This window comes from Tamandua tetradactyla, chromosome 14 (assembly GCF_023851605.1).
Source record: "Tamandua tetradactyla isolate mTamTet1 chromosome 14, mTamTet1.pri, whole genome shotgun sequence".
Taxonomy (NCBI): Eukaryota; Metazoa; Chordata; class Mammalia; order Pilosa; family Myrmecophagidae; genus Tamandua; species Tamandua tetradactyla.
The window spans coordinates 56623238-56638519 of NC_135340.1; the positions used below are offsets into that span (position 1 = coordinate 56623238).

A 15282-nucleotide genomic window follows, 5' to 3' on the forward strand; every position below is an offset into this window, starting at 1 on the left:
AGTCTGGATTTCCTGATGTCAGTCAGTTTTGACGATTTCTCTCTATTTCAGGATGCAAATGTCAAGCTGATCAGAGAACTCAGAGAGGAGATTGAAAGATTGAAAGCCATGCTGCTGAGCTTTGAAGTGGTGTGTGGACAGTCAGAACTTTTCCATACTCAAGTGGGAGTTCTCCTCTTGAGTCCCTTAAGAGCTAGTTTAACAGGTTATGTTTCTCTACCTAGAATCTAGGCACTGCTGCATTCCAGGTTCTCAGTTGAGTTACGTTAATGGAACAGAAGCAGAAAAAAAAAAGACAGAAAGAGGTTTAATCTAATTACTCTGTGTAGTTCCAAACAGGATGGGCCTCCCCTCACTGCCTCTTTGTTTACTGAATTGCCTATGCTTTATGTCAGGGTAGATATGGGAATGAAGCACTGCAGAAAAATTTCTTTGAATTCTCCTAATTTGTACCAATCTGAAGTCAAATACTTAGGCTTCTGATTTATATCTGATTTTATAGTCCTTTTTCTGCCCCTTATCTTCTTTTGTAAGAGTAAGGGTGGGATCCACCTGAACTTCAGACCAGGAAAATGCTAAAGTATATTTATTTATTTATTTATTTATTTATTTGTGCAACAGAACTTCAGTTCACTGAATGAAGAAAGAAATGAAAATCTGAAGGAGCTGGTTCTCCAAAATGATATGAAGGTAAAGGAGTTAAGGTGGGATCAGTTGTGCTTTACATCACCCTGGGACCAGGTCTGATCTCCCTCCATTACTCCTGGGTCAGGGTTGCTTCCTCTACAGGACAGAAAGAATGTATCTAGTTTAAGGACAAGTTTTGTTTCTACTGAGCCTTGATTGGGCAATATGTTTGCCTTTGGGACTGGCCGTGGGCTTTCTCACTTTTGTTTTGTTGCCTCAGGGGTTCATGACAAGTCCTTTTGATAGTGACTGGAGTCTAGAAAAAAGATTTTCAGTCAGTAAAACAAGAAACATGTTTTTATTGAGCACCTAATAATATGTGCTCAGCATGATGCTATGAGAAATATAAAGATGTCCAAGTGTCTTACAGTCTAGTTGGAAATACATTTAGAGAATGCTTAAATGTGATAAATTATATGGTTTAGATGAAGGGAGTTTAGAGAATGAAAAGAATATTATAGTTTGGAATTTTCAGAGCAGACTTCGTGCTGCCGGAGATGGAAGACAGAGAATTTGAACTAGATTGGGAGATTGATAGGGTGTTTTAAATAGGGAGAAGGGAGATAAGGCATTTTGGGTGAGGGAGGGAGATAGCATAAGCAAAGCCATGGAATGAGGAGAGTGAGTTGGTGTGAGAGGCCACGTGGAGGTTCATAGTACAAGGAAGGCTGAACAGACTAGAATAGGAGTTCACGGTGAGAGTAGTGGAGGTAAGATTGCTGATATAATAAAAGAATATTTGGGGAAAATTAATATAACCCTTGAATGAAGGATGAATTGAAAGGAGGGAAGGCTGGAAGCAGAGAGGCTGAGTAGGAAGGAGGCTGCTGTTGTGAGCCAGGTGAGAGCCAGGGCTAGGCTATTTCAGGAAGGTAAGATAAATGGTGATTTCTAGAGACACTTTAGTGGAAGAAATGGCTGCTGTTTTTTGGTGGTAGGTTAGATTTAGATCCAGCAACAAAACGTCCCAATTTCCAATATTTTATTGCATCATCCTTATACATTATTAAAGTATCCTGGCCACGTCAACATTTTGACACCCAAACTAAACATCAAGACCATATTTCATAGCCAGAAACTTCTTGAAAATTCTTCGTTTAACTCTATGTTCCAATTTTTTTTTCAATTTTATTGCGATACGTTCACATACTACATCAACCATACAAAGTATACAATCACTGACTCACAGTATCATCTCATAGTTGTGCGTACATCCCCATGATCAACTTTAGAACATTTTCATTACTCCAGGACAGAAATAAGAATTTCTTACCTTATTTCCTACCCCACCCCGCCCATTGTTGACACACACCTACCCCACCCCCACCCCGCCCATTGTTGACACACAATATTGGTGTAGGACATTTGTTACTGTTGATGAAAGAATATTAAAATATTCCTATAGTCCATAGTTAGCAATAGCTATTTTTCCCCATATAACCCCTCTATTAATTTTTTTACATTTGTAGTGGTTCATAGAAGAACTTATTTGTACGACTTTAAACAACCACTATCAATCAAATTCACGTATAATATGTTGCTGTTTCTTATAATCCTTTGTATGGTTGATGTAGTATGTGAACGTATCGCAATAAAATTGAAAAAAAAATTGGAACATAGAGTTAAACGAAGAATTTTCAAGAAGTTTCTGGCTATGAAATATGGTCTTGATGTTTAGTTTGGGTGTCAAAATGTTGACGTGGCCAGGATACTTTAATAATGTATAAGGATGATGCAATAAAATATTGGAAATTGGGACGTTTTGTTGCTGGATCTAAATCTAACCTACCACCAAAAAACAGCAGCCATTTCTTCCACTAAAGTGTCTCTAGAAATCACCATTTATCTTACCTTCCTGAAATAGCCTAGCCCTGGCTCTCACCTGGCTCACAAGATATATGTTCTAATTTTTAATCCACATCTATGAGATAAAGTAGAACCAACAAATCATTCTGAGTACCCCACTGTTTACCTCTTCCGTGGATACCAGTCCAACCCAGCCCTTCATGGGTGGCCCCATGATTTCACTAGTTTTCAACTTTACCCCAATGATTATAACATTAAAGACAGTTTTTCTACATAAAATGTCTTTATCTAAACTTGGCATAAATTTTTTTCTTAAGTGTTTTCTTTAGGAGAGAAATACTTACTGAATCCAGTTCCTTTTTCTGAGCCTCTTTAATTCTTTCATTCCCAGGATGAGCTTCTTGTCTAGGCACCATTTCCACCAAAAGAAGGAAAATGGGCCCAACATGTAACACTGTCTGCTTATGTCCCCACTTCCCTGTGGTCTTTGCGTAATTCTTTGTTTATTTGTAAAATTATTTTCCTGTCTCAGAATAAGCTCTCAGAATTTTATTGTTATTGTTAATTTATTTTTACATGGTTTTCCAGATCATGTCAGTGCTTTGTGGGTCTTCAAGACATGAACAAGTGTATATCATATCTCAGGGTACTGCATGTTGGGGAAGAAATGTTAGGTGAGGTCATAAAAGGGTTCTCAAATATGAAACACGTAGAAATAGAATAGGGAAAAGGAAATAAACATAGATGTTTGACTATCATCCCAATTAATTTTTTAAAATAATTCTTAAAATAACATTTGTGGTTTTTTCTAATTATGAAAGCAATACATGTTTAGGCAAAAATTTAAAAAATAACATTTATTGAGGGGGGATTTCTGTTTTTAAAAGTAACACTTGCTTATTGAAGAAAGTTGAAGAAACATACTGAAGAAAACGTAGAAATCAGAGAGCCAATTAACATTTAAATTTTTTTATTAGAGAAATTGTAGGTTTACAGAAAAATCATGCAGAAGATACAGACTTCAATGAACTTTTGAATCTTGTTTGGCTCACAGCAGTTGTATGGGTCTCTGGAGCTTTGAACAGAAGTAGCAGTGAGGAAAGTGAGAAACAAATACCATGAGAAAACCAGGTCAGGATGACTTCTCTCCTTTAGTCTGCTGCCCATGGAGAGGGTCTAAGGTCACCTCCCTTATCTCTGCAGATAGACCAGCTAACTAAAGACTGGATTCAGAAGTGGAATGACTGGAAGGTCCTCATGGAGCATTACAGGGTGGATATCAATAGGAGAAGAGCTGGGATAGTCATCGACTCCAGCTTGCCTCACCTCATGGCCTTGGAGAATGATGTGCTCAGCACAGGTGTTGTACTCTATCACCTCAAGGTGAGAAGGCTGGTGGATTCCCTTTCTTTCTGATCTACTGGTACCAGAGATTAAGGAGAGAAGAGCCAGGGGCACCAGCCATGTTTCTATGAATTAGTTGCCTTCAGGCTTGTTCTTAGGACACCAGTCTAGCTAGCCAATTGTGGTCTATTTTACTTTTGTATGAATAGAGCAGAGAACTGAAAATCAAAATGATTATTTGTTTTTTAGCTGTGCTACTGCTGCTCTTATATAACTTTTATTCTCTCTGCCTTAATTTCCTCATTTTAAGGTAAAGATGATGCTTCTCATATTTGAGGCACAAGAGTACAGTCACAGAGAGAGAAATCCTCACCTCAAAATACCATTAACACATGTGAGCTCTACAAATACAGTCTGCTCAGAGTTGGTTTTCAGAGACTAAAGGGGGAATTCAGAAGACCCAAAACCATTTTCTTCTGATAGTCCCCATATCTGAACCCAAATCAACAAAAATTGTACCTCCCACTTTTCCTTCTCTAGTTTGACCTGGAAAAGAAGAGACGATAAAAGAAGTGTAAAGCACAAGGGAGGGTCCAAAGAGCTAGGGACTTGGGAGGTATGCATCCATCCAGAAAAGATGGAATGAGATTAAGGTCTTCCAAAAAGGACCTGGCTCATCGGGCTCTGAGTCACCTGAAGGCCAAATCCTCATTTCTAATGAATCAATTTGAGAGTTAGTGACTCATTGTAGATAGAGCATTTTAGTCTGCCCTTATCAAATATGTCCTGCTGAGGATGGCAGAACATATATCACATGGCCAAAATCCCTATGTGCACTGAAAATTTAACTTTCATTTTGTAATTGTCCCCAGCTCATGTTTAAGAGGAACAGAAGAGTTTTGGGGGGATATATAAAGAGCTGCTGTTATACCCGGAAAAATTAGGTTCCTAATGCTTCAGTGAGTGCATCTTAGTAGTGAGATGTTAGCAAATCTCATCATGTTTAGAAAATCTGTGTTCTTAGGATAAGCCCTCAGGGAAGTTGTCAGAAACTGAGCCTCTCAGAAAGAAAGTTAGAGTAACTTATTTCTCTGGCACATGGGGTATAAATTACCTCACTCTAAATGCCTCAGGAAGAAGTGGCTCCCAATTCTTACCTCAATAACAGATGTAACTACCAAAAGCCTGTATAGAACTTCCAATAGCTATAGCCACAGGGAGAGGTTGGAGGTCAGGAAGAAACCAAATGAGTTAAAAATGGTCAATATTTGAGTAGAATTTGTATAATGTATTGATTAGATGTAGAACGGGCAAATGAAGCTAGAACTCAAGTAATAGAGCTTCTGTAGCAGATTAAAAGATGTGTCTGGTAGATCGAATTCAAAGCCATGGAGCTGTGATAACCTCTGAATACAGGATCATTGATTATTATTGCTGAGTCAGCACACACTAAGGGTGGCGAACATTTCTTGATTCATTTCCTGTGGACCTGGGAGCTAAGATTTCGGTACTTGTAATCTTATCATTCTACTCTTTGTATTTCTATTTTCTTCTTTTTTTTAAAAGAGCCTGGTTTGTGTACTATTACATAAACAGTAATGGCCCAAGATTCTCTGTATTTTTATTTATTTTGCTGAATTACTTCAAAGATCCAGAACAGTCCTTGGTGCAATCCTCTGGAAGCTATTCTCCCGTGAGTTGCCTTGGGCAGCAGTGGGATGGGAAGGGAGAGAAGGGAAGGATGGGTAGAGCATAGGTTACTGATAGCCTGGACCTTATCCTCATAACTTCCTTTAAGTTTACATTAAAAGACAGATGGAGCAACAAGCCCAGACGCCAACTCAGTTCTTGTTTTCTGAAATGTTGTCGCCTTTATGTGGTAGTTCTATCTTGCAAATCTAGACATTGTAATTTACTGTGGCCTTTACCCTTTTGAAGGGAATGTGCCTCATCAAGGCTTGTGTCTGAACCCATAAGAACTTTGACCTTTCTCCTTTAACTATTCTCTGGCTCATTTTGATGGTATTTGTAGATTACCATCCATTAACTTGTATGCTCTGCAGTGGTTGAGTAGGAAAGCCTGGCTCTGCTTGTGTGCATGTGTGTGTGTGTGTGTGTGTATGTGTGTGTGTGTATGCATGCAAGCTGTGGAAGCAGAGGGGAGCACAGACCAGACCAGAGTCTCATTCATATCTTTCCGGATTTTCTCTTCTCACAAGCTATTTTTGGGGGTTGGGGTGGGAAGAGGTGAGCTGCAGAGACCTCCCTGCTCTGGCTGCTGACTGTGAAGCTTACTGGGGAAGTCAGTGGCTACTTCAAAAACATAAGTAACTGGGGAGGTGGTATAGTGAGGATGTAAAAGCATGGACTTAGGACCCAGAGAGATCTGAATTTGAATCATCACTCTCCTGTTGAGAATGTGGATTCCTTGTGCAATTTATCTTTATGGCCTTCAGATTCCTCAACTATAAAAGAGGGATAATCTACATTTTAGGTTTTATAGGACTAAACAAAATCGTGTCTATAAAGCATAATGGCTGGGACATATTGAATGGTTAATAAATGGTAAATATATATCTAAAATTCAGCACTTCCGTGTCCTTGTTGCTGTCTTCCCTGAGCTACATGGTCTGAAGTGAATTTTCCGTAGTCCAAGGGCCAAAAGCCCTTGTCTTCTAACCCAGTGATTCAGTCATCCTAGCTGCAGTTTCCCTCTCCTCTCTTATACTCTCTTTCAATCCTGTTTGATACTAGATGGTACCTTTTCTTCTATTTGGACTTTATCCTTCTTAAAAAATGGTTCTGTTAAACTTCATCTGAGGACCAAGAAGCTGAAAATCCTGTGCTTCCATACATCTTCATAAAACACTTGTCTTTTTGAGACTGACTGATGAAACTTAGACCACTCTACCCTTATCCTGTTAAGGGAAGACCATACTTGTGTGCTTACTTAGACTAGAGAATTTCTGATGGGTTGTGGCTGTTCCCTAACTTCAGACTGTGGGGCAGAATGGAGTTGCCAATGTTTGCTGGTGCTGCTTTGTCATATGCATTTTTGCCTCCCCCTTCTCAGGGGCTTCGTGAGCTAGAGTGAGTGGGCAGGAGGGTCAGAGCAGCCTGGACCAAAGTTGAGAGATGGTACAACAAAAGCTGGAATGGAAATGAAGAGGCAGTGATAACATTTGTACATGTGGGCTTGCCTTTAGGGACAGGATTGTATCTCTTTTTATTCTCATTAGAATGTATTTGTTTTTTCTCTTTAGGAGGGAACAACAAAAATAGGAAGGATTGACTCAGACCAGGAACAGGACATTGGTAAGTGATAGAGCATATGGGTCTGACATTTTGTGGCAAGTATTTATACCTGACAGACTTCTTTAGAGGAATTGATGATGCTCTGAGAGCAAGAGACTCTCTGAACTATTAAGAGTCTGCTTTTCTTTCTGTGACTAAGTAATAGAAGGATACCCATGTAGTGGTAGGAATTCAGCTTTCAAAGGAGTAAATGACTCTTCTCTCCCGTTAGGAAGTAAGATCTCTCAGATGTGGATTCTGATCTCATTGAAAGAGTGAAGGTTGGTGTTCCTCAGCCTAAGTGACAACAACCCCTTCTGTAGTCCTGCAGGGTCAGTGGATTGAGAGAGACCACTGCACTATCACCAGTGCCTGTGGGGTAGTTATTCTGCAACCTGGCCAGGGGGCTCGCTGCACAGTAAATGGCCGGGAGGTCACTGCTTCCTGCCGCCTGACTCAAGGTAGGATTGTCTACAGCTCTGCTTGTTCCTAGGGTGGGTGATAGATGAACTCTGTTCTCATAGGCCAGACCTAGAAAGCTCAATCAAGCAGGCTTTAAAGATGGACCATCCAGCCTCTGTATCCAGAGATTGAGGATTTCTGCAATGATCCATTTTTCATAAACAAAAAAGCCCCAATCCCAGAGCCGAGAGTGAATGACTCTGAAATGTGTACCTTTGTTTGTTAGCTTTTTGTCCTTGAGAAGCCTCAGTTTTCTCACCTGTTAAATGGGGATAACAATTAGATCATTAAGAGGATTGAATGAGCTAATCTGTATATACTTTGTAGATGTTCATTATAATTATTACTCTTATTATTACTACTATTTTTAATATTTTCACATTCTTTCTGGTCATTTGAGACTGAGCTTAGATTCTCTCTCTTCCATGGAGCTTTGCCTGGTCATCCCAATGGAACTCATCTTAATTTCCCTTGGAGAATTAGAGCTCTTCCTGCTTATTTCATTAATCCAATATGTATGCTGCAAGAAATTATTTCTAGTTAATACGTATCTTATTGACTCAGCTAAATTATCAGCTTGTTGAAGGCAGAACTTTTGTCTCACAGGATAGTGGCCTGCATGTTGTAACTACTCAAAATATGATTTGTTGATTGAATTCTCATTTTTGTTTGTGCCACAGGAGCAGTCATAACCCTGGGCAAAGCCCAGAAGTTCCGATTCAACCATCCAGCAGAGGCTGCATTCCTACGACGGTGGAGGCAGGTGAGCTTGGCTCTGTTTTCTGAGTTGCTGCTAGCCATTCTGTTTCTCCTGTTTGGGAAAAAAACTTGAGTTCTGTCTCATTCTGTTGGGGTTGGGGGAAAGAGAAAGAGAAGCAGACCCTTTCTTCCTTGTTTCCAGGTTGGAGAAGCTAGTGGTGGCAGTAGCTCTTTGGAATGGCTGGACTTGGATGGAGATGTTACTGGCTCCCGGTTGGGTGTCTGTCCTTGGCTTTGGGAAAAAAGGTGAGAAAAATTTGTTCTTACCGTAGTGAAACTTACTAGTTTTGGTTCTTAGTCTGTTACAGCATGGAGTGGGGAGGTGATTAAGGTAGCAGCCAAGGTCTGAATGAGGCCCTATCTCTTAGTTGACTTTGTCAAATGATTGAAGATGTTGATCTAGCTGCTTAGTTTGTACTTGGCAAGGAGGTGGTCTTGGCCCTCACTTATTTCCTCTTTGTTAATTCAACATTCTTCATCATTGAAACAGGTATATCATTTGATGTTTCCTATAGCCAGTTTCCTCTTTCAATATGATTTAGATGTGATGTATTTATAGAGATGCTTGCTATTGCTTCTGAACTTGCCTCTCTCTACGCCTTTAAATTCTTACCTCCCCATGTATGAGCTCATCATGTGTGTCAGCCTTCAGGACATATGGCTTCCTCTGAGTTTTTAAAGATGGTGTGTAATTGAGAATCCCTTTTAACCCATAACTCAGGGACTAGGATGACGAATAGAAGAGCAGAAAGTCCAGAAACATATGAAAATATCTTGGTGTTTGTTCTAGTTTGCTAGCTGCCGGAATGCATCACACCAGAGATGGATTGACTTTTAATAAAAGGGGATTTATTTTGTTGGTTGTTCAGAGGAAAGGCAGCTAACTTTCCACTGAGGTTCTTTCTTACGTGGAAGGCACAAGATGGTCTCTGCTGGTCTTCTCTCCAGGCCCCTGGGTTCCAACAGCTTTCCCTGGGGTGACTTCTTTCTGCATCTCCAAAGGCCTGGGCTGAGCTGCAAGTGCTGAGATGAGGAATGCCGAACTGCTTAGGCTGTGCTATGTTGCGTTCTCTCATTTAAGCACTAGCCAATTAAGTCAAACGTCACTCATTGCAGCAGACACGCCTCCTAGCTGACTGCAGATGTAATTGGCAACAGATGAGGTTCACGTACCGTTGGCTTATGTCTGCAGCAACAAGATTAGGTATGCTCACCTGGCCAAGTTGACAACTGAAGCCAGATCTACTAGCAACGAATTTTCTCAGGTCTAACTAACACAGTGTTCTACCCCCTCATATCCACTTCCCCTGCATTGTGACTATGAAATAGTGAGTCAGTTTTTCATGTGATTTGTGGCAAGTCCTCACAGGAGGCCTGCTTTGGGCTGAAGGAGAATACAAACAGAGGCTAAGTGAGGATAATACTAGTGTTGGGTGACTGAGGGTTCTATAGGATAAAGAGTAAGTTGGGAGATGTGACTCAGGATAGAGAGTATCAAGGTCAAGGAGACTTGGGACTGAGGCTGAAGTTCTTGTTTTATCAGAATGGTCTTCCTTTTTTGTAGTGAGGTCATGAAAGGAAGCCTTAATACATGTTGTTTAAGGTGCAGTTTCTGTTGGGAAGAGGCATTGAAGACCTGGTTTTCCTAGAGTTCAACGGTTTACAGAGAGTGACACTGCAACCTGAAGTGCAGTGGATGAGGAAGGAGATGCATTGGAGTTGGACAAAGCGGGTTCATGACCTGACTCTACTGAATGAAAGAAGTGTGACATTAAGCAAGTTACTGAGCTTCTGAGGCAGTTTCCTTACCTACAGAATAAGAATGTTGCTGTCTCTCTTCCAGTGTCCTTGTTATAGGATTAAAAGAGCAAGTGCATGCGGAGTGCTTTCCATAATACCTGATGTGCTCCATAGCTACCACTACTGGGAGCCTGGGCAGCTATTGTGAAGCACTTCCCAGGGAAGCTGTTTCCCTTTCTTTTCCTACCTTTCCATCTTAACCCAATTGACCCATCCACCCCAGAGAAAATTATGGTTTACTCCTGCCTTTTAAATATCTTTTAGAACTCTCACGCCCCATGTGCACAAACACATGGTTTACTAACTTTCAGTAGCACCAGGAACATGTCCTTTCTTTCAGAGAGGACAGAGAGGGATTTCAGAATCTCACCCACTGCCTGCATTATTCAGTACCAGCTCTGGAGCCAGCTACCATAGCCAGCATCTGTACAATGCACATTGTCAGCTGGACTCCAAATCTGTATCTGAACGTGTATTCCTGGGTTGCCTGAAAAGCCAGAGCTGACTCCAGAGCCAGAAAAAATTGGCCCTTCTTTTCTCACTGCAACAGTGATCGGGACCAGAGAGCAATTTGTCCTTGAAAACCGTTTAATGTCTATGTTGTTGGCATATTCCCAGGTGGGAATTTTTTGGCTTAACTTTAAGTGCCTAGAGCCTAGGAGACAGTGTCACTGCCACTGCCATTACTGCTGCCTTAGTGACTAGACACTGCTGATTTGTGCTGTAGAAGCTCTCAGACCCCAAAGGAGCAGGAAGGGTTGGGAGCAGGTGAGGGTGGAGATTAGATGGAGGCACAACAGAGTCTTGGCAGGCAGATGATGAAGCAGCACCTGGGGGATGCTGGAGCCACAGAAGATGAAGAAAAGTCACCTGATAGAGACAGAGATTTCTTAGTTGGCAACTGCGTGAAGATTTGCTGTTTATAATCTACCTAGACATGTAGCATAGGTTGGTATTTTCTGTTTCACTACTTCCGGGTATGTGCTTACCAGAAGAGCAGTTTTCGGTGTGTGTGTGTGTGTGTGTCATCTTGAATGGATGTGTTGTGTCTGCAGTGATAATCCCAGACAGCCTATCCTTGGCTGATCTTATTGCTGTTATGAAGGAGACTATTGGGTCAGCATAAGCTAATTGGCTAGCTGCCACTTTCCTAGGTAAGGGTGGAAGGAGCTCTCATGAAAGGAGAAACAATTTATAAATCTGAGGAATAGAGAGATAGGGAGAGAAGGAAATTGAATAATCTCAGGGAATTCAGAATAAAAGCCCCCACCATGCCCCTTGTATCTGGTAGGTTTTTTTGGGTCTTAACCTGGGTCTGGTTTAGACCCTCTGATAGCCTTGTGTTTGTAATTGAGCCATTATGGTTCTAAATTGAGCCATAATTTAGAACAGTAATATAGACATGGCACCTAATATGAAATGTTTCCCATTATCTGCTTTTCATATTTGTATCATTAATTTCTTTTCTGCTTCACATGTGGTAAAGGGTGCTTTTCCGTCTTTCTTTTTGTTCCATTGTGTGTATTAGGCCTTTTGCCCACAGCCGTAGCAGTCAGCACCAACCTTCCCCTGAGTACACACTCTCCAGTATCTGGGCCTGTGCTAGTCCTTGGATCCATTGCAGTTGGAGTCACCTCACAGCCTCCTTCCAAATAGAGATTGTGGTTGTGTCAGTATCCATCCACTCACTCCCACATGCATCTAGTCACTCTCCTCTTAAGACTGCATTAAGAATCTTATTCTCCTCTAAGAAGGGTTGCAAACTTTCTATAAAAGTCCAGCTTTGCTGGTACAACACAAAAGCAGCCCTAGACAGTACATAAAGGAATGGGTGTGGCTACATTCCAATAAATAAAACTTTGTTTACAAAAACAGGTGGCAGGCCAAATTTGGCCCACAGGCTGTGGTTTGTGGATGTCTACTCTGACACCCTCTGTGATTGCATTTTGCTTTATAAAATGATAAATCTCCTAAGAAAAGTTAATCCCTTAGAGCACATTGCTCTTACTGTCTGAGATCTGATTCTAGTGTCAAACCAATAAACGAGCCTTTCCAAGCTTTATCTGGGGATGGAATGAAGACTGAGGACTAGGTAAGAGGAACTCAGATTCTGTCTTTTTGTTAGCCTCTAGCAGATCCTGAGTTTTCCCAGCCACTCCCCTCCCAGTGCCTACTCTCGAGCTTACATGCAGTTGGAGCTTTAAAAACCTGCATGACAGGGGTGGAGATATTCTGGCAGAAATAACATTTGAGGTCTTTGCATGGAGAAAGACCATGTGTGATCCCAGGGAAAGGCTAGAATGTAGGTAGAAGCTGTCAGTTTTTAGAGGAAGACATATGAGTATAATCTAGATTTCTTTTAAAATATTTTATTATGGAAAATTTCAAATACATAGAAATTATCAACTCATTGCTAATCTTATTTCATTTTTACCTCCACTCATTTTCCCCACACTCCTCCCCTCTGGATCTAAAGCAAATCCTAGGCATACCATTTCACCAGTAAACAATTCAGTATTTATCTCTGGAAGATATGGTAGTGTTTAAATTCTTGAAACCTATTCCAGGCCTTTGCACTAAGAATACCCCTCAAGTAGAGACCATCTCTCCTCTAACTTTCCTGAAGCAGACACAGGTGTGGTGTGCATGTAATTTCATTCTTCTCTGGATTGACTGCCTCTTACTACCAGATCACAGAGGGCTTCTGTTTCAGGAAATGGAGGTTCAGAGTAACCTCTAATGAAGTACGAGTTTCCATTCCCACAGTGTTTCTGGAGCCTCTGTGCTACTTAGTATTTCTAGGATATTTTCAACAGACTCCTTTTTATTCTTTTTTCAAAGAACAGAATTTCTTAATTTAGCTAAAATGTTTCTTTTAAAATATGTTTTACTTTCCTGGTGATTTCCCTTAACCAAAATGAATTTATGTTTCTGCTAAGCCCATAACTCTAAAAATATGTTGGTCTAATGACTGTTCTCCCATCCTGCACTGTGATGTCATGAGCTGCCTGTGACACTATGCCTGTTTGTCCCAAGGCTTGTGAGGGCACTTACCAGAAGTGCAGAGCCCTCTCTACCTGTTGAATTCAGGGATTCTGTCAGAGGGACTTAGACTGCTACAAGTTTGTCCTGAGCTTGGCTTTCACTTCCCCTTCCTCTGTCACAGGAGAGTGCTGGAAGAGTGTTGTGGAGAGGATCCCCAGCAGCAGAGGGCTGGAGAGAAATCCGACAGGGCCCAGATTCAGCAGCAGCACTGCAATGTGGAGGATTTGATACAGCAAATCCTAGCAGGACAAATTAGAGCTGAGCAGGAACTGGAATTTGATCAAACTCACATCAACCAGGAGATTAAAGACAGTAGGTGCTCACCATTTAAAGTGTCTGCCTCATCTTCTAATCTCTTCATTTTCATGCTTCTCAAGCCTTCTGTATTCTCTCCTTTGTTTTCTTTGTGATATGATGGAATCTTTGGCATTAGGTGTTCTGGACCTTCATTTAAAGACCAGAGCCTCTCATATGGGTGCTGGAAACAAGAATAAGGGAACTGACTTCCTTATTGTTCCTCAGAATGATAAATCTTCTACTCACTTGTTCTCACTCAAACATTTGTCCGTGCTTTGCTAGCATGTGCCCACTGCTGTGCTAAGTCCTGGGGGTCCTCATTCCCTCACCCTGTGGACTCTGCCCCAGAGAGTTCTGCATCCTTCATCTTAACCATATTACTCTAGCCAGCTCTTTCACTCCATTTCACTGGTGCAGCCATGGCTGGAGATGTCTAGGTCCAGGCAGCCAAGGGGAGGGAGGGAGGTACTGACATTGTCTCTGGGTGTTTTCTGTTATCAGACCAGATAATTGGAGAAGAGACCTGGCTGGCCAGCTTGCAGCAGCAGCAAGACTATGTAGCAGAAGAAGAACTTGAGGCTTCTGTGGCACCTGATGTTCAGCTTCAGACAGATTCTAAAGTGCAACCATCCACGCTGGTCCGAAGCCAGAAACAGGTGGTACAATTGCATCTCCTACGGAGACATGCTTTCCGGACAGCAGAGCGGACTGTCTGGCGAAAAAAGATCACATTCCAGTTAGAGAGAATCATCAAGAAGCAGAGGCAACTGGAGGCCCAAAAGAGACTGGAGCAGATCAAGGCATTGTTCTGGCTCCAGGATGACAGCACCCAGAAGTCCCCCAACCAGATCTCTCATGCTGCTGCTGTGATTCCAAGACCTCTGTGTAGAAGCAAATCAACAAGTTGTAGTTCTTTGAGCTGCCAAAGGTTCTGCAGCCAAGACTTGCCCCAGCCACACAGGTATGGCCAGTGTTTGCTACCTGGAGGCACTTGGGCACCACTGAGTATTTTAGGGCCCTTGGCTGAAATTTACATTTTTGTTGCCCAGGTGGTGCTCTTTGCTTCCCAGTTAGTTTCCTCAAGCTGTGAAATGAAAAGATGTGTTTTCTCCTCCCTTCCTCATCACTTTTTTCCCTTTCTGCCACTTTTCTTCTTTCTCTATAGTTATATCTTCTAAGACGTAGGCTTTTCCCCTTTTCTCTCTCAGAATAACGATAACTCTTGTTTTGGTGATGTATCTTCTGAGTAAGGATCTCAGCCTCATTTTTTTTTTACCTATTCTTTAGTCCCTAACTATCCATATACATATATCTCCTTGTATAAGTCTACCATCACCAAAATCTCATCATGCCTCAAACCAAACTTTTTAATTCCCATGTTTCCTGCCTCTTTATCCTGATCCATCCTGCCAGCTCAAGAAGCTTCCTGATCTCACTTCCTAACTGGGTTAGTGGAACACTGTCTTTCTGAATCCCAGATTCAATCTTAGGATCTTTGTTTCTTTTCTCCTTCATTCCTTATATTTTGCCAAGATGATTGTTTTAATATTTTTGCTATTTATTGTATCCAGTACCTCTCAAGCTCTTTATATCTCTTTATATCCTCAGGGCCTAGCAAAGAGCTTTGCCTATGGTAGGTGCACAATGTCTTACTTTTCAGATCTTCTGAGAACTAGATGGGCTTTTTTTTTTAACTTTTAAAAAATTTTCAGAATACACAAAATTGAGGGAATAGTATATCTACTACTTACATTTAGCAGTTATCAGGATTTATCACATTTATCTCCC

At 41.3% G+C, this 15282-nt stretch overlaps 1 protein-coding gene across 4 annotated transcripts in view; it reads left to right on the forward strand.

Moving 5' to 3' along the window:
• The window catches only part of STARD9 (StAR related lipid transfer domain containing 9), a 205243-nt gene that overhangs the window by 138107 nt on the left and 51854 nt on the right, over positions 1-15282 (forward strand). For all 4 annotated transcript variants that reach the window (XM_077127589.1, XM_077127590.1, XM_077127591.1 and 1 more), the window contains 9 exons: positions 52-129; positions 622-690; positions 3697-3876; positions 7101-7152; positions 7455-7592; positions 8274-8356; positions 8495-8598; positions 13319-13509; positions 13996-14455. In XM_077127589.1, the coding sequence (XP_076983704.1) occupies positions 52-129; positions 622-690; positions 3697-3876; positions 7101-7152; positions 7455-7592; positions 8274-8356; positions 8495-8598; positions 13319-13509; positions 13996-14455 (1355 nt within the window). The remainder of the gene's footprint in view (positions 1-51; positions 130-621; positions 691-3696; positions 3877-7100; positions 7153-7454; positions 7593-8273; positions 8357-8494; positions 8599-13318; positions 13510-13995; positions 14456-15282) is intronic.